This window comes from Leopardus geoffroyi, chromosome E3, assembly GCF_018350155.1.
Source record: "Leopardus geoffroyi isolate Oge1 chromosome E3, O.geoffroyi_Oge1_pat1.0, whole genome shotgun sequence".
NCBI lineage: Eukaryota > Metazoa > Chordata > Mammalia > Carnivora > Felidae > Leopardus > Leopardus geoffroyi.
In genome coordinates, this window is record NC_059340.1 from 4,757,462 (window position 1) to 4,775,449 (window position 17,988).

The 17,988-nt window shown below is 47.7% G+C and overlaps 1 protein-coding gene across 4 annotated transcripts in view; it reads left to right on the plus strand.

The window, feature by feature from the left end:
* The window catches only part of DAGLB (diacylglycerol lipase beta), a 39,936-nt gene that overhangs the window by 19,791 nt on the left and 2,157 nt on the right, over nt 1–17,988 (plus strand). For 2 of the 4 annotated variants that reach the window (XM_045461004.1, XM_045461006.1), the window contains 7 exons: nt 1,691–1,771; nt 1,862–1,989; nt 13,028–13,096; nt 13,179–13,251; nt 14,649–14,899; nt 14,989–15,180; nt 15,573–15,817. In XM_045461004.1, the coding sequence (XP_045316960.1) occupies nt 1,691–1,771; nt 1,862–1,989; nt 13,028–13,096; nt 13,179–13,251; nt 14,649–14,899; nt 14,989–15,180; nt 15,573–15,618 (840 nt within the window). In that variant the 3' untranslated portion in view covers nt 15,619–15,817. Of the gene's footprint in view, nt 1–1,690; nt 1,772–1,861; nt 1,990–13,027; nt 13,097–13,178; nt 13,252–14,648; nt 14,900–14,988; nt 15,181–15,572; nt 15,818–17,988 lie in introns of those variants that run through there. The other 2 variants (XR_006708222.1, XM_045461005.1) reach the window with 1 other exon arrangement.

Here is a 17,988-nt window from a genome sequence, read left to right on the forward strand (position 1 = left end):
GTTCTCGTTCACACGTATCTTCTGTGGCTTCGATGACAGCCATCCCAGGGGCGCGAAGCGGTGTCTCGCTGCGGTCTGGGTTCACGTTTCCCTGATGACTGATGCGGTGGCGAGCGGGGTGTTTTAACGTTTGGGGGAATGTCCGGTCCCAGAGATCATGGCGGCTGCTTCCGGGGCCAGGGCTGTCGGGGGGGACGGCGGTGGGCCTGTGCTGTTTTTATGCACCTGGGGGTTTTTCAACCAAAACCCGTATCACTTCTCTAGCAATCGTTTTTTAAGCAAAATGCTTAGTTTTTATATAAACGTGTCAGAGCCGGAGCGGAGCTGATTGAGCCAGTGTCCTGCCTGGATAGTTCGCAATGCGGGGCCAGACTGGAGGCTTCGTTCTGCCCCCCGTTAGAAGCTTGACAGTCCTCGGAAGTGAATGTTCCCCCGCAACCCCTAGCTGTCTCTTTGTGCCTTGAGTCACACAGGAATCCAGTTTAACTGTCGGACACGTGGGAAGAAGAACCAGAATGTTCGACTTTCTTACCGAGACACAGCCACTAGCCAACCACAGGATGCGGTTCAGTGGGCTGGGTAGTGGCTCTGGTCTTAGAATCTAGCCGCAGGCTTTGTGCGACCACAAGATGCGCTCTGAGCCTGGTCACTCCCGGTCCCTCCCGGTACCTCCAGAAGCAGCTCCTCCCTCGGGCCAGGAAGGTGGCTGCTGGAGCTGCAGGCCTAAGGGCCTGTACTGCTGCTCTCCGCCTCTGGCTTCACTCCTACACGTTTTGGCCCCGATACTGGCCGAAGTCGTTGGAGTTCACGACCGTGCAAGCGAGCACAGTCTTGGCCTGCGTGTGTGACACGGGCCAGGGACTCCGGCCAGCTGCAGTGGTGTCCAGGTCACTTTTGGCTCTGTCTGTCCGGAACCGGGCCTCTCTCGTGTGAGGCCAGGTCCCGCCCCCTCCCACAGAATTCAGTTGTTACCCACTCAGGGGTTTGCAGTAGCTCGGGAGGCTCTCCCGTGTCTCGCATCTGAACACAGGATTTCTCCCCTTCGGTCTTGTTAGAAGAGCAGCCGCACAAGGACAGGGGCCACGCCGGCCTTGTCTCGTCCTCCGTTGAAGCTGCTTCATTTTTCAAGAAGCCTGTTTCTTAGGACAGCTGTATTTGTTAGGAGGTTTTACATTTCATTTCTTCTTTGAAATGGAACTAAAATCTGACCCCCCTAGAACTCATTTCCGATGGTCTTAGTTTTGCCTTTGCCGAAACTGAATGCTTGACGAATATCACTTACTCGGAACTTTATGTTTTAATGTCATGTTAGATCAGCCACTTATAATCTAAATCTGACAATCCGTCAGGACTTGGCTGAAGTAAACCGTGGTATGTGTATACAGCAAAATATCGTATAGCTTCAGAATAAGCCATAGAAAGACCCCTTGCCATGCACGTGTGTTCCCGATGTTACCCGTCCACTGGTTCATGAAAACAACAATGGAGCCCCCTCTCCAGGCCGAACTCTGCATCAGGAACCAGGAACACAAGGGCGAGTGGTAGCTGTGGCCGCTGATCCCCAGGTGCTGGTCTCCGCCTTGGGGAGACCGTCACAAATGAGTGTGCACAGTGTAAGCCTGTCACCTGTCATAACGGAACTCATTTCGTCTGATGATCAAAAGCCACCTTCTCCCGTCTGCATTTTTAGGGGATTTCTCAAGCCGCCAGATATGTGTACCAGCGCCTCATCAACGATGGGATCTTGAGCCAGGCGTTCAGCATTGCTCCCGTGAGGTTTTCATTTTTCTTTTCCTTCCCGTCGTTGTCATCAGCCGTCTGCTTCGTTTTAACCACGACACGTTCTGCTTTTGTCCCGCAGGAATACCGGCTAGTGGTCGTGGGACACAGCCTGGGGGCCGGCGCTGCGGCCCTGCTGGCCATCATGCTCAGGAGCTCGTACCCTCAACTCCGGTGCTACGCCTTCTCCCCGCCCCGGGGGTTGCTGAGGTACTTGTTTCTGGCAGGCGTGTGACGGGGTGCCGCGTGCTCCAGACCGGTCTTGGAGTTGTGATCTCGTGATCTCTCGTGCTCAGCCCGTTTGCTTCAAGCACTGCACAGTTGCAGGGACACCGAACAGCCTTTCACAGGCCTGCGTGAGCACAGCTCTGCTCTCCAAAAGGGCACAGAGCGGAGACTCTCTTTACACAGAGGGACGGCTCACATCAGATGTCCCACAGAATACGTGAAATGGTCACAAGACGTCTAGGCAACCTCTGTCTCCTTACATGACAGAATTTCTTTCCTTGGGATAAGAACTTTTAAGATTCATTTAGCAACTTTCAGTGTTTGTTTATTTTTGAGAGACAGAGAGACAAAGAGAGACAGAGCACAAGTGGGGGAAGGGCAGAGCGAGAGGGAGGCACAGAATCCGAAGCAGGCTCCGGGCTCCGAGCTGTCAGCGCAGAGCCCGACGCCGGGCTCAAACCTACAAGCCATGAGATCATGACCTGAGCTGAAGTCGGACGCTCACCCGACTGAGCCCCCCGGGCGCCCCTCTCTTAGGAGCTTTCAGATGTGCCATCTGGTGTTAGTAACTCGTCACCATGCTGTACTTCCATCCCCATCGGTCCCCGTGACTTATTTATAATTCGGGCTTTGCGCCCTTGGGCTCCGTTCACCCAGTCCCCCCGCCCTGCAGCCCTCACCTCTGGCAGCCACCAGCCTGTATTCTCCGTGTCTGTGAGCTTGGCTTTGGGGGATTTTTTTTTTTTTATATTCCACATATAAGTGAGATCATACAGTATTTATAAAAGTAAATAAGTCTATCTGACTGATTTCAGTTAGCATAATGCCCTCAGTGTCCATCCGTGTTGTTGCAAATCGCAGAATTTCATTGTATCTTATGGTCGTTGTACATGCACGTGCACACACACCACTTTTTTCCACTCATGTGCTGATGCACGCTTACGTAGTTCCCACGTCTTGGCCGTTGCAAATCATGCTGCAGTAAACGTGGGGGTACAGCTCTCTTTTCAAGTTAGTGTCTTCATTTTCTTTGGACACGTACCCAGAAGTGTAATTGCCGGATGACATGATAGTTCCACGTTTAGGTTTTTGAGGAGACTTCACACGGTTTTCCACAGTGGCTGCACCAGCAGGACACCGGGCTTGCCTTTTCTCCACATCCTCGCCAGCACTCGTTATTTCTTGTTTGGGGACCTTGTTGTTTTACTAGCCATTCGGACAAGTGTCAGGTGATATCTCATCGTGGTTTGGATTTGCATTTCCCTGAGAAGTAGTGATGTTGAGCATTTTCACGTACCTGTGGGTCACGTGCATGTCTTTTTTTGGAAAAAAGTCCATTCGGGGGGCCTGGGTGGCTGTCAGGCATCCGACTCTTGATCTCAGGGTCGTGAGTTTGGGCCCCGTGTTGGGCTCCACACTGGGTGTGGAGTCTACTTAAAAAGAAAATGGTTAGGGCCACCTGGGTGACTAGGTCGGTTAAGCGTCTGACTCTTGATTTAAGCTCAGGTCATGATTTCATGGTTCACAAGATCAGGCCCCATGTGGGGCTCTGTGCTGATAGCATGGAGCCTGCTTGAGATTCTCTCTCTCCCTCCCTCCCTCCTTCTCTCTCTCTCTGCCTCTCCCCTGCTTGTACGCGTGTGCACTATCTCTCAAAAATAAACATTTAAAACAAAAAAGGTATCGGACACCTGAATGGCTCAGTCAGTGAAGCATCTAACTTCAGCTCAGGTTGTGATCTAATAGTTCGTGAGTTCGAGTCCCACTTTGGGTGAGCCCTGCTTCTCTCTCTGTCTCTCTCTCCCCCCTCCCTCTCCCTGTCCCTCTCTCTCTCCCTCCCTCCCTCCCTCCCTCTCTCCCTCTCTCTCTGTGCCCCTCACTCACTGGTGTCCTCTCTCTCAACAAAAACAAAAAAACCACAAAGTGTTGCTTAAAAAAAAAGAATGTTCTGGGGCGCCTGGGTGGCGCAGTCGGTTAAGCGTCCGACTTAAGCTCAGGTCACGATCTCGCGGTCTGTGAGTTCGAGCCCCGCATGGGGCTCTGGGCTGATGGCTCAGAGCCTGGAGCCTGCTTCCGATTCTGTGTCTCCCTTTCTCTCTGCCCCTCCCCCGTTCATGCTCTGTCTCTCTCTGTCTCAAAAATAAATAAACGTTAAAAAAAAAATTAAAAAAAAAAAAAAAAAAAAAAAGAATGTTCTGCTCCTCTGCCCATTTTTTTTTTTTTAATTTTTTTTTTTTTAACATTTATTTATTTTTGAGACAGAGAGCATGAACAGGGGAGGGGCAGAGAGAGAGGGAGACACAGAATCGGAAACAGGCTCCAGGCTCTGAGCTGTCAGCACAGAGCCCGACACGGGGCTCGAACTCACGGACCGTGAGATCATGACCTGAGCTGAAGTCGGCCGCTTAACCGACTGAGCCACCCAGGTGCCCCTGTCCATTTTTATTTTTTTTAATTTTTATTTATTTATTTTTTTTTCAACGTTTATTTATTTTTTGGACAGAGAGAGACAGAGCATGAATGGGGGAGGGGCAGAGAGAGAGGGAGACACAGAATCGGAAACAGGCTCCAGGCTCTGAGCCATCAGCCCAGAGCCTGACGCGGGGCTCGAACTCACGGACCGCGAGATCGTGACCTGGCTGAAGTCGGACGCTTAACGGACTGCGCCACCCAGGCGCCCCAACCCCTGTCCATTTTTAAATCTTACTGTTTTTCTGCTAGTGGGTTGTGTGAATTCTTTATATATTTTGGGTATCAACCCCTTGTCAGAGGTATGATTTGCAAATCTTTTCTCCCATTCTGCAGATCGCCTTTTCGTTTTGTCGGTCGTTCCCTTTCTCTGTGCAGAAGCTTTTCGGTTGGATGTGGTCCCTCCCTGTTTAGTTTTGCTTTTGTTGCCTTTGCTTTTGGGGTCAAATCCAAAAAGTCACATTGAGACCAATGTCTGGGAGCTCACTGCCTGTTTTCTTCTGGGAGTTTTATGGTTTCAGGTCTTATATTTAAGTCTTTCATCATTTTGAGTTGGGTCGTGTTGTGGTATAAGATAGGGGTCCAGGTTCATTCTTCTGCACGTGGCTTCGGTCCTCCCAGCACCATTGCTTGAAGAGACCGTTCTGGCCGCCTCGTATATTCTTGCTGCTATGTTGTAAATTAGTTGGCTTTATTTCTGGGGTGGGTGTCTGTTTTTATGCCAATACCATACTATTTTGATTACTGTAGCTTTATAGTATCGTTTGGAATCCGGGAGCATGATGCCTCCAGCTTTGCTCTTCGTTCTCAAGATTGCTTTGGCGATTTGGGGTCTTTTGTGGTTCCGCATAAATTTTAGGACTATTTCGTCTATTTCTGTGAAAAATGCCACTGGAATTTTGAGAGGGATTGAGCTGACTCCAGATTGCTTTGGGTAGTGTGGATATTTTGACAGTATTCATTCTCCCAGTCCGCGAGCATGGAAACCTTCCCATTTATTCTTGTCTTCAGTTCTTTCTTCAGGTCTTAGGGTTTCCAGTGCACACATCTTGCCCCTCCTTGGTTAAATTGATTCCTTCGTGGTTTTGGGGTGCAACTGTGAGTCAGATTGCCTTCTTATTTTTCTTTCTGATAGCTCATTAGCTTATGCCAGCAACAGATTCCTATATACAAGTACATACCTTGTGTTATTGTGCTTCGCAGGTACTGCTTCACTTTTTAAATTTTTTTGAAATAAGTAAAGGTGTGTGGCAGCCCTGCCTTAAGCAAGTTTGTTGGGACCACTTTTCTTTTTTTTTTTAATTTTTTTTTTTTTTCAACGTTTATTTATTTTTGGGACAGAGAGAGACAGAGCACGAACGGGGGAGGGGCAGAGAGAGAGGGAGACACAGAATCGGAAACAGGCTCCAGGCTCCGAGCCACCAGCCCAGAGCCCGACGCGGGGCTCGAACTCCGGGACCGCGAGATCGTGACCTGGCTGAAGTCGGACGCCCAACCGACTGCGCCACCCAGGCGCCCCTGTTGGGACCACTTTTCAAACAGCATCAGCTCACTTTATGTCTCTGTCACATTTTAAAGGTTCTTGCAATATTTCAGTTTTTTTCATTATTTTGTTATGTTGACGTGTGATGGGTGGTTATGACTCACTGAAAGCTCCGATGGTGGTTAGCATTTTTTAGCAATAAAGTATTTAAAAAAAATTTTTTTTTTACGTTTATTTATTTTTGAGAGACAGAGACAGAGCACAAGCAGGGTAGGGGCAGAGAGAGAATGAGACACAGAATCCAAAGCAGGCTCCAGGCTCGGAGCTGTCAGCACAGAGCCTGAGGCAGGGCTCGAACTCACAAACTGTGAGATCATGACCTGAGTCGAAGTCGAACGCCCAAACGACCGAGCCACCCAGGCGCCCCACAATAAAGTATTTTTTAATTACAGTGCGTACATTGTTTTTGTAGACACATCATTGCACACTTTAAATAGACACTGCACACTTGGGGCCCCTGGGTGGCTCAGTGGGTTAAGCGTCTGACTTTGGCTCAGGTCATGATCTCGCAGCTCATGAGTTTGAGCCCCGCCTCAGACTCTGCTGACAGCTCAGAGCCTGGAGCCTGCTTCAGATTCTGTGTCTCATTCTCTCTCTGCCCCTCCCCCGCTTGAGCTCTGTCTCTCTCTCGAATATAAAGAAACATTAAAAAAAGTTAAATAGACGTTGCACACTTAATGGACTGCAACGCGTGTAAACAGAACTTCTCTGCGCTGGGAAACCAAACGATTCACGTTAGTCGCTGTACCACAGTATTTGCTTTACTGCAACCGAACCTGCGTAACACTGTGCCCCATGTTATGTCCGGAGTCGTCCTGTAGCCTACAACTCTCCTGAATTTGTTTCCTGATTATTTTTTTAAGTTCGAAAGTATATTTTTCTTTTCTTAACATACTTAATCCTACATCATTTTCTGTCCTAATGATAAAAGAAGTTTGTGCTATAATTTAAAAAGAAGGAAAAAGGGGAGGAAAAAAGAAATTTGTATCCATCATGGAAGTTTTGGAAAATGTAAAAAAGTGGAAAGATCAGAGATTTTCTACCCAGAAATCACATTGGAACTATTTAGGTTTGTTTACTTCTAGCTGCTTGTGTGTGGCTATGTTTTACAGATTAACAGTTTTTACTTACTTACTTGAGAGAGAGAGAGCAGAAGCTGGAGAGGGGCAGAAAGAGAGAAAGACACAATCTTAAGCTGGTTCCATGCTCAGCGTCAAGTCTGACAGCACAGGGCTGGATCCCACAGCCCTGGGATCATGACCTGAGCTAAAAATCAAGAGTTGGCCCAATCAGCTGAGCCAGCCAGTCACCCAGACGTAATATTTTGTATACATTATATCCTTAAATATTGTTTGAGAGCATGTTTTTTATGTAGCTGCTGAGTATTCTATTATCTGGTTATGCCATTTTTATTCTATGGATGGAAATTTACATTTTGTGTTACTATTGGTAATTATATTTAATAATTATAATTCCGTCCATTATATTTATATATAAATATTTGTATACCTTTCCAATTTTTAAAGCTTTTTTTTTTTTTTTTTTAATGTTTATTACTTTTGAGAGAGAGACAGAGTGTGAGCCAGAGAGGGGCAGAGAGAGAGGGAGACACAGAATCTGAAGCAGACTCCAGGCTCTGAGCTCTCAGCACAGAGCCAGATGCGGGACTCAAACTCACCAACTGTGAGATTATGACCTGAGCTTAACCCACTAAGCCACCCAGGTGCCCCTTAAAGCTCTTTTTATGTTAAAATATACATTTATACATATCAAAAGACATGAATGACTTCTAAAAAATTTTTTTTAATATTTATTTTTGAGAGAGAGACAGAGAGGAAGCCGGCGAGGGCAGGGAGAGAGGGAGACACAGAATCCGAAGCAGGCTCCAGTCTCTGAGCTGGCAGCACAGAGCCCGATGTGGGGCTCGAACCCACAAACTGCGAGATCATGACCTGAACCAAAGTTGGACATTTAACTGACTGAGCCACCCAGGCGCCCCAACAGGAATGACTTTTTTTTTTTATTTTTATTTTTTTATGTTTTTATTTTATTTTGAGAGAGTGTGATCAGGGAAGGGGCAGAGAGAGAGGGAGACACAGAATCCAAAGCAGGCTTCAGGCTCCAAGCTGTTGGCACAGAGCCCAACGCGGCGCTCGAACTCATAGACTATGAGATCATGACCTAAGCCGAAGCCGGACGCCCAACCGACTGAGCCACCCAGGTGCCCCAGGAATGACTTTTTAACTGAATTTTTAGATTGTGAAACATTTAATACAAAATTTATATCTTCTGAGAAGGATAAGCAAACATCTTTACAACGTGGATGCATTTTGCCATGTGAAGAGAAGTCTACACACAAGACCTATTGTAGGATTCCAGTTGTCTCACCTCCTGGGGGTGGAGGTGGGATTGATGGCCAGAGGACACAGGGGGCTCTTGGGGGTGCTGGAAACGTTCTTTATTGTGATGGTGGTGGCAGTTAAGCAGTTAAAGCGTTTGTCAGGACTTGTCCACTCACACTGGGTGATTTTGCTGTGTCCACCTCAATAAAGTGGATTTAAAAATACACACAGCTCTCTGTACCCACATTGAGAAACCAAGCGTTCAGTGACTTAGAATTCCCTGTGCGTCCTCCCCTTCCCTGCACATACTCCCTATCCTGACCTTTGTGAAAATTCTTCCTTTGCTTTAAAAAGTAGTTTTACCGCTTATATTCAGGTCTCCACATAGCAGTTTGGATTTGTGTGGTTTCCAAATTGATAGAACTGGATTCCTTGTCTGTTGAGTTTCTGCTTTGGTGGTGTTCCTTTTGCCCATTTTTCTGTCAGGTCGTCTTTTGCTTTCTCGATCTGCAAACACATATATTATGTAGTCCGTTCTTTTCCAGCTGCAAGTAAGTGTCGTGAATATGCTCTCCTGGTCCTCAATGTGCTTTGTACTTGCATTGAGTCCTGTCTTCACTTCCTTCCATTCTTGATTTTAACCTTCATTTGTCAACCTTTTCATTTATGATTTTTGTTTCTTATTTAAGAAATCTTTTTCGGGGCACCTGGGTGGCTCAGTCAGTTGAGCGTCCGACTTTGGCTCAGGTCATGATCTCATAGTTTGTGGGTTTGAGCCCCGCATCAGGCTCTGTGCTGACCGTTTGCTCAGAGCCTGGAGCCTGTTTCAGATTCTGTGTCTCCTTCTCTCTCTGCCCTTCCCCCGCTCACGCTTTGTCTCACTCTGTTTCTCAAAAATAAATAAATGTAAAAAAAAAAAATTTTTTTTAAAGAAATCTTTTTCTATCCTAAGGATTCGAAGCTCATCTTCTTTATTCCAACAGCTCTTAGTCTGGCCTTTCACCTTTAGGTAGATCTTTAGTCTGTGTTTAATTGCGTTTTTTGTGTGCGGTGTGAGTCTGGGATCCAGTCATTTCCCCCTCACACAGCGCAACATCGTAGCCCTTCCCCTGCTGCCAACACGAAGTGTTGGCCTCTAGTGGTGCAAATCCCCGTACCTTTTGCTTTTGCAAGAGCTTCGTGGCTGTTCTTAGCCCTTTGCACCTCATATCAATTTTGGGATCAACTTTGCAAGTTCCGTAAACAAAAAGCTTAGTTCTTATTTCAGCTGCCTTTACTTTCTAGTTCACTCTGGAGGTAACTAACACATTACTGAGCCTTCCAGCCTTTGAACATAAAGTTGCTTTTCAAATATTCCGGGACCCTTTAATGTCTTCCAGTTAAATTTTATCATTTTCTCCTTTGGCTGATGTAGATCAAGCTCATAGAAATTTGTCTTTTGTCTTGTATCCAACAGCCTTGTTAAATTTCCCTATTAATTAGAATTCCTCTGCAGATGCTTTTTTTTTTTTTTAATTGTATATAATAACTTCACGAATGACAGTTTTCTCTTTTTTTTTTTTTTCTTTCGGGGCTGATCACCATTAAAATGTCCTGTGTCCTTTTGCAATCAGTCCCTTCCACCACCCCCAGGTATCCAAGGATCTTTTTGTCACTGTAGTTTTCTCTTCTCTAGCATGTCATAAATGGAATTCTACAATATGCTGTCTTTTGTGTTGCATTTCTTTTACTCAGTACGGTGCATCCAGGTTACATGGGTGTTTGCTTTTTTCCTAAGTGCTTGTAGAATCTCCTTTTAATGTATCTTGCTTGAAAGGTTTAGATCCCCCAATCTGACTAGTCACATGTGGCAGATGGCTGCCTCTGCGGTCTCCCACTCCTTGGAGGCCCCCCATCAGACAGGCATTACTGCCTTGCTCTTACTGCACGTTGTGAACTTGTCTCTCGTACCTTGTCTCTTTGTTTCTAGTGCTACCTTCTGGATAGTTCTTCGGATTCCTGTACGAGATCACTAATGCTCTCTTCAGTGCTTATGATCATCTTAAAATGGAATTTTCATACAGAAATTACAAATTCAAACCAAGGTCAAAAGAGCAGAAGCCACCATTTAATCAGCTTCAGTAGTTTATTAACACGACGAATCTTCAGGTACCCCCTGCTTCCCACAGATCCCATGGCACGATTACTTTGATGCAAATCTGACACCTATCATTTTATCCGTAAATATGCTGATTTCTATAGCATAGAGCACTTTTTTAAAAAGTTAATAATTTCTTCGTACCAATAACTAACTGATCACGTTCTCCCAATGATCTCATAAATGTTATAAATTCCAAACAAGATTCTCACATTGGATATAGTGGATTTGTCTTGTAACTGTATTTTTTTTGTTAGTTTTTAATCACATTTAGTAGTGTACATGCAGGGAATCCAGACAACAGAAATTCTGTAAACTCTCTTAATGTATAGATTTCTCATTTCCCTCTATTTCTGAAACAAGTTACTTGTGGAGAATCCACATTCTGGATTTCCTTTCTTGTATATTCAGCATGTCACGTAACATGTTCCTGCGTACCGCTGGCTGTGTGTCCTAGAAGATGGTAATTGTGTCTAGAAACTTGACAGACTCAGGGTTGATTTTTTTTGACAGTAATGCGTGGTGGGAATGGTACGTGATTCCTATTGGATCACCTCAGGAGACACCGGTCTGCTGGGCTCTGTGACGTTGGCAGCTGGTAACTGATATATACATATTTTATTAGAGATTGCAAGATGTTGATATTCTGGCATTCCTTCTACAGTTATTAGCCAAAAATTCAAAAAAAAAAAAAACAACTTCCAAGTACTTGGTTATCTGAGGTATAAGCTTCTCACAGTTTAAGCAGAACAGATGCATGAATGCTTGAATCTTTCCCTCTCCTTAGCTGTGTGCCGAGTGCTGAATCGGTATTCTAGCATTCTCCAGAGGTGGACCTTAATTCTTTGAAACTATCTCAGCCCATTGCAGCAGAGTTGCTGATGTTCCCCGGTCCCCTTTTGGCCAGCGGAGTCCCTTCAAACCAGGCTTCTCACCCTGCCACGGCCCCGGGTGTCGGACAGGTGTCTCCTTTCTGGCACCACAAAACGTTCTCAGGTTTCTTGCCCGGTCGTGCCATCTGGAAGCAGCAACCATCTCTCCATGGAGTACTGTGTTGTTTTTGAGTAGGAAATGGTATTAGAGACGGTCACCCGGGCGCCGAGTGCCCCATTCCTGCCAGGCGGGGTCACGGTTTCTAGGCCTTTTCAGTGCCAAGAGGTAGGAAATGCTGTTGTTACCCCAAAGAGAAAATGTATCCTTACTTCATATTGACACTTTCAACTTAAAGATCGGGAGTTTTACCGAAACTGTATCTTTTTTTCTCTTATGCTAAAAATCTTGGTTTCCTCGAGCCCCGGTTTTTAGTAGGTCCACAGAGCCGTGTGCGCACCGATGTATGTGTGCAGAGGCCACACAGACTGACCACTTTCGGAATGCTCATAGTGGGAGGATTGCTGCAGGCAGTTTGGGTTTTTTTACACTTGGTTTTGTTCTTATGTAATATTCCCCCCCCGGGGATGGACAGCCAACTTCTGTTGTTGGAAGCTCACCTGAAATAATCCTTCCATTTGGCTAATACACCGCTAGGTTCATTTCTTTCACCCTCGATGTTAGGAATTGCTTTCCTTCTTTTAATTTTTATGATTATGTAAAACAATGACATGGTCCCAAAGACAACTCTACGGAGCAAGAGACACTCCGAGAAATCTCCTTTCCATCCTTCTTCCGAGGTCACCGTTAGTTTTTAACTTGGCTTTTCCATAATTCTCACCTATTTACATATAAAAGCAAATACGGATACAACTTTGCCTTCCTCCTCCTCTTCGATAAAAGGTAGCTAAGTCTTCATGCTGCTGTGGGTGGTGTTGTAACTTGTAACTTGACCGTGTGTCCTGAGACCACCCCACAGCAGCACAGGCCACCCTCACTCTCCTGCTGCTAAGGACTCGGTACTCCCTGGACGTGCTGTGGTGTGTGAATTGAACAGCTCTCCAGGGGTGGACACTGGGGTTTCCAGCCTCTGCTATTGTAAGCAGTGATAGCCTTTTGTATCTGTCCTTCTCCGTTTTTGCCAGTTGGGTGTTTTTTCTTTGAAGTGTATTTATTTTGAGAGAGCGCGCACACCCCTGCACGAGCCGGGGAGGGGCAGAGGAGGAGAGATTGATTCCCAAGCAGGCTCCCGCTGTCTTTGCAGAGCCCGACTTGGGGCTCGATCCCACGAACTGTGAGATATGACCTGAGCCGAAATGGAGTCGGACGCTTAAGCAACTGAGCCCCCCGGGAGCCCGGCCAGAGTGTCTGTTAGGTCCCTCCAAGCCGGGCTGTGGGGGCGAAGGGTACAAGCACGCGCGTGGTCTGCCGTCTCCATCCGGCTGACGGCTGCTGTGGCTTTACTAGAATCCGGGGAAGGAGTCGCTCCGATTGGATGCTCTCCACTTTCTCTTCCCCTTTTTTAAAGGGTAGAGAACAGCCCAAGTCTCTGAAAACTGACCTCGGTCACCTGGCAAAGTTGCTTGATTTCTCTTTGGAGCTCTTTGTGGGCAATATGATCCTGAAACTTGACGAATGTTTATCTTTCTGAAATTTCAGCAAATCCCTTTATGAACACTCCAAGAGCTTCACCGTGTCGCTTGTGCTAGGCAAGGATATCATCCCCAGGTGAGTCTGCCGGCGCTTCCTCGGGGCTCGGGGCAGCTGACAGACTGGATTTTGAGCTTCAATCTGGTCTTCTGCTAAACAGGTTAAGTGTGACCAACTTGGAAGATTTGAAGAAGAGAATCTTGCGAGTGATCGCGCACTGTAACAAGCCCAAGGTAACCCGGGGGTGCCCGGAAGAGGGTCTGCAGGAGTTGGAGGCTGTGTGTGCCCCGAGAGGAAGTTTCTCAATTCAGAGGCTCTTAGCCCAGCGCATTCGATGCCGTGGCCTGAGGCTCTCTCTCCCCGGGGTACAGCTTCCATCTGGGGCTCGGAGCCGATGCCAAGGAAAGCACACGGCTCAGTCCTGAAATGCCACGGTTAGAGACGGTGGTAGAACCTTCCCTGTTCCACTTCAGTGATGCGCTTTCTTTGCCCTGTCTTGTGACCAACAGTATTCTGATGCTTTTGGTCCCAAAGCTTAGAAAATAAGGCTGCCAAATAGAGTTTAAGAATTATTAGTATACCATGGAATGTTGTAGTCATTAGAAATGGTGACATAAATCTACATTTACCAATAGAGAAAGATATCCATGATGTACTGAGAAAAAAAAACTTTTTTTTTTTTTTTTTAAGGGCAGATTTAAAAATGATCCACTTCAGCTCAGGTCATGATCTCTCAGTTCGTGGGTTCAAGCCCCGCATCAGGCTCTCTGACAGCTCAGAGCCTGCTTCCAATCCTCTGTTCACCTCTCTCTGCCCCTCCAATTGAGCTCACTCTCTCAAAAGAAACATACATACATACATATATATATATAATATAGAAACATATTTATTTATTTATTTATTTATTTATTTATTTATTTATTTATTTTATTTTTTTAAAGGATTCTCAGGGGCACCTGGGTGGCTCAGTCGACTAAGCATCCGGCTCTTGATTTTGGCTCAGGTCATGATCTCACGGTGCGGGAGATTGAGCCCCGTGTCAGGTGTCGACATCATAGAGCCTGCTTGGGATTCTCTCTTGCCCTTCTCCCTGGCTCACAGTCTCTCTCTCTCTCTCACAAAATAAATGAACATTTACAAAAGTAATATAAAAATGATTCTTAGAGGTATGTTTGAAGGCAGCGGATGATAGGTGGTAACAAGGATGTAGAGTTTTTGATGATTTAATTTACTATGAAAACAAAGTTTTCTGAGTTTCAAAAAAATTCTTTTAATAAGCTTTCTCCTTACCAACTACCCCCCACTCCTCAAATTTTTAAAAAGTAATGTGCTTAAGGGAAGGAATGAAGCTGGTTGGCAGAACTGCCTAAAAATTATTAAGGGTAACTTTTTATCAAAATCTGCATGATGTGGTTTTTACTGTTGCTTCAAGTTTGATGTGGCTTCGTTGTGCAAGAGATACAGGAGTTCGGGCCACTGAGGTCCACACTCCTAAGACCCGTGGTTTAAACAAACCAGGGAGGCATTTGAGCTCTGAGGTCACCGTCCCGCAGCAAGTGCTGTGGTCTGAGGTCTGTGTGGCCCGGGAAGGACTGGGTGACAGGCACCTGCCTTCTTGCTCTGCCCTCAGTACAAGATCCTGCTGCGCGGGTGCTGGTATGAGCTGTTCGGAGGCGACCCTGACAACCTTCCAACAGAGCTGGACGGGGGCGCCCAGGGACACCTGACGCAGCCGCTTCTGGGGGAGCAGAGCCTGCTGACGCATGGGTCCCCGACATACAGCTTCTCCAGCGACTCCCCGCTGGAGTCCCCCGCCAAGTACCCCCATCTCTACCCTCCCGGCAGGATCATCCACCTGGAGGAAGAAGGCACCTCAGGGAGGTGAGTGCGGGCGGCGTGGCTCGGTCCCCCTTGACGTGCGCTTCCAGCCAAGGGGGGCGCTCCGCTAGTTCAGCTTCTGTCTGTCTCAGGTTTTGCCGCACCGCCGCTCGGTATAGTGCGAGGTGGGCACACGAATCACAGTTCAGCAAAATACTCATCGGCCCGAAGATGTTAACGGACCACATGCCCGACGTCCTGATGAAAGCCTTGGACAGCGTGGTGTCCGACAGGGCCGCCTACGTTTTCTGTCCCCCCGGAGGTGGCTCCAACGTGGACGTGGTGTAAGTAGAGGTACTCTAAACCGCTCGAGGACGGCAGACTCACACTTTTGTTCTCACGTGGACAGTAGCAGAGTGACGTCCGTGATGCCGGTGGATGTCCGTCGATAGGAATCTGACAGGTACTAGATTTGGTGGTCTTCGGAATCACGGAACGATTTGGGAAGTCATTTTGATCACGGTGTTAGCAAGATCGGGTGTCAGGAGAGAACACGGAGATGACGGGACTCGTGTAGGAAGCTTCGGGAAGCTCCAGGGCAATTCCCTGATGATCTCAGAACCGTCCCAGCAAAAGTTGGGATCCACGGCCAGGTTTAAGGGCCTGACGGATCTGTGGACTCTCACCCCCCCGTCCCACCTTTTCACTGACAGGGTCTCGTCTTACCACTGTTTAGGAGTCTGAACCCGGCAGACTGGATTTTCCTGGCTACACAATCTTAGTGCGTCACTGTAAGGGTACGGATGGGTCTTCTCCTGGGTAGCGCTAAGGGTCAGCCCCGAGGTCAGGCTGGGAACTGGGCCACTGCTCCTCGGCGCTCCAGCCTCAACATCAAGCTGCTTTATTTTCACCTATTACTTTGGCTTTTGGACGTCAGCCAGTGGATTCCGAGGGAGTTTATAATAAAGCACTTACACGTGTCGTTCGTGTCTGTACAGTGACGTACTCTTCCACTGGATGTTTGCGGGAAGGCCTGTTTTACTGGGTAGTTTTACAGCAATCGCGTTTGAAAAGCTTTCTGTCTGAACAAAAATGAAGCCGTCTTGGATAGTTTTTTTCTTGGAGCTCTGGGCTAAAGACTGAGATTGCAAAGGCATCTGATTTAACCCCACCGAAGCGCTAGGAAATGACAGTAAATTGGTCTCTTTAAAAAGCATAAATACACCAGGATGGGGAGAGAAGAGGAGGGACAAATGGTTGACTGGAGGAAACAGGATCGTACGTGGAGGAGGAAAGACCAGAACTGCCCTGGTTTACAGCTCAGGTTCCCCAGGCACCTGGGACAGAGCGCGGCACAGGACTAGTCAGGTGAGCTGGTCTGCCAGAAAGCTGGAAGAAATCTGGCCCTTGGTTCGCTCTGGGGTGGAGGGGGCACCGGACGGCAGCGCACTTGAAGGCAAGGGGATGAGGTCTCTCAGCTTCTCACCCTTGGCTGCCAGAACCTTCATGAAGATTCTCCAAGTTATCTGACCTCTAGAGACCCTTCCCTCAGGGCCTCTGAGCTGTCACAGCCATTAACGCCTTAGGTTCCGCAAACCTGCAAAGGCCCATTTAGAAAACTCCAGTTGAGATGCCCCGGTAATGTCCAGTTGCTGTGAGTTTGGGTTCTAGACACAGTTCCTGTACACTCGGGGCAGAAAGCTGACAGATCTGGGACGCCCGTGGACGCCACCTGTGGGCTTGTTTCCAATCTGCTTTGTAAAGGCTGTCGACCTTTAAGCCCGAGGCCAAGGACCACCAGGCACGTGAGCGACAAGCGACCGGGAGAAACTTCCAGCTACCCCCACCACAGCTTGCGGACAGAGAAGACAGATCCCGAGACTGAAAAAGTGGCAGAGAAGGAGAAAGAACACCTGAAAGTTAAAAGCAAGAAAGATGAACTCCAAAGCAGCCAGGCGGCGGCCACCTGCAGAAGGGCAGGCAGGACAGAGGGGGAAGTACAAGGGACAGCAGCCGCACGGGGTGTGCAAGGCGGGAAGACGTCCCACACAACTGCAGTGGCCAAGACGTGAGAGCACGGGTTCCCCACATGCTTCTTTCTCAGGAAACACCCGGAGAATGTGTTCAGCAAGAGGAAGCAAGTTAAGAGACAAGGAGCCGGGGGCACCGGCTGGCTCGGTAGGTAGAGCAGTGCCTCCTGATCTTGGGGTCGGAGTCTGAGCCCCACATTGGAGGTAGAGATTACTAAAAAATAAACGCAAAAAAAACCCCAAAAACATCGACACATAAGAAAAGTGGTGGCCAGAGGATTCTGAGACTTTAGGAAAATGCAAATTGCTGAAAGTCAGCAAACATCCTGAGGAATTTCGGTATCGGCTGGAAGTCTGCAGTTAAATCGTGAAGCACACAGAAGAGCAAATAGTCTTAATTATCCTCAAAGAAACGAGTAGTTGTGCAGCACAGTCCCGTTCCTCAGTGGCTCAGCCAGGCGCATCTGCACAGTAACACGGATGCTAAATAGCAAACACCAACCAGGATCGGGAAGGAAAGGTATGCCGGGGGCGGGGTGCCACTGGGAAAGAGCCGGGGCTCCCGGGAGGACCAGTGGTAACGGCTGAAACTGAAAACTGCAACCAGCACCAAAGTCCTGTGACTTCGCCAGACCCCCACGGAGGGGAGAGGGGCTGGAGGGTGAAGCAAGGAGCCGGCGGTCGCATCAGGCACGCACGCACGCCTCTGTGACGAAGCCTCCACCAGACACCCAGCGGGACGGGTCCAGAGAGCTGGCGGGTGAACACGGGGAGATTTGCGGGGGGGAGGGAGCTGGGAACCGCGTGGGGGCTCTGTGTTCTCCCCCACACCCGGCCCTACGCATCCCTCTTTGCTAAGCAACTGGTGATAAAAACTGGTAGGTAAAAAGCTACATCACTTAGCCGAATGGAGATAAAACGAAGGTTAAAAGAACTCAAACTGGTTGCCTTGGGGGAGGGTGTGATGGGAGACAGCGGTTTTTGTAGCAAACCTTCAGAACTACATGGTCTTGAAACTGCCTTTTAAAAACATCTTTAAAAAATACTCAAAAATAAAGCCATCTTCAGAATGATATAAAGGATTTAGAAAATGGATTCTGACATGACCTGTTCATTGAAGTA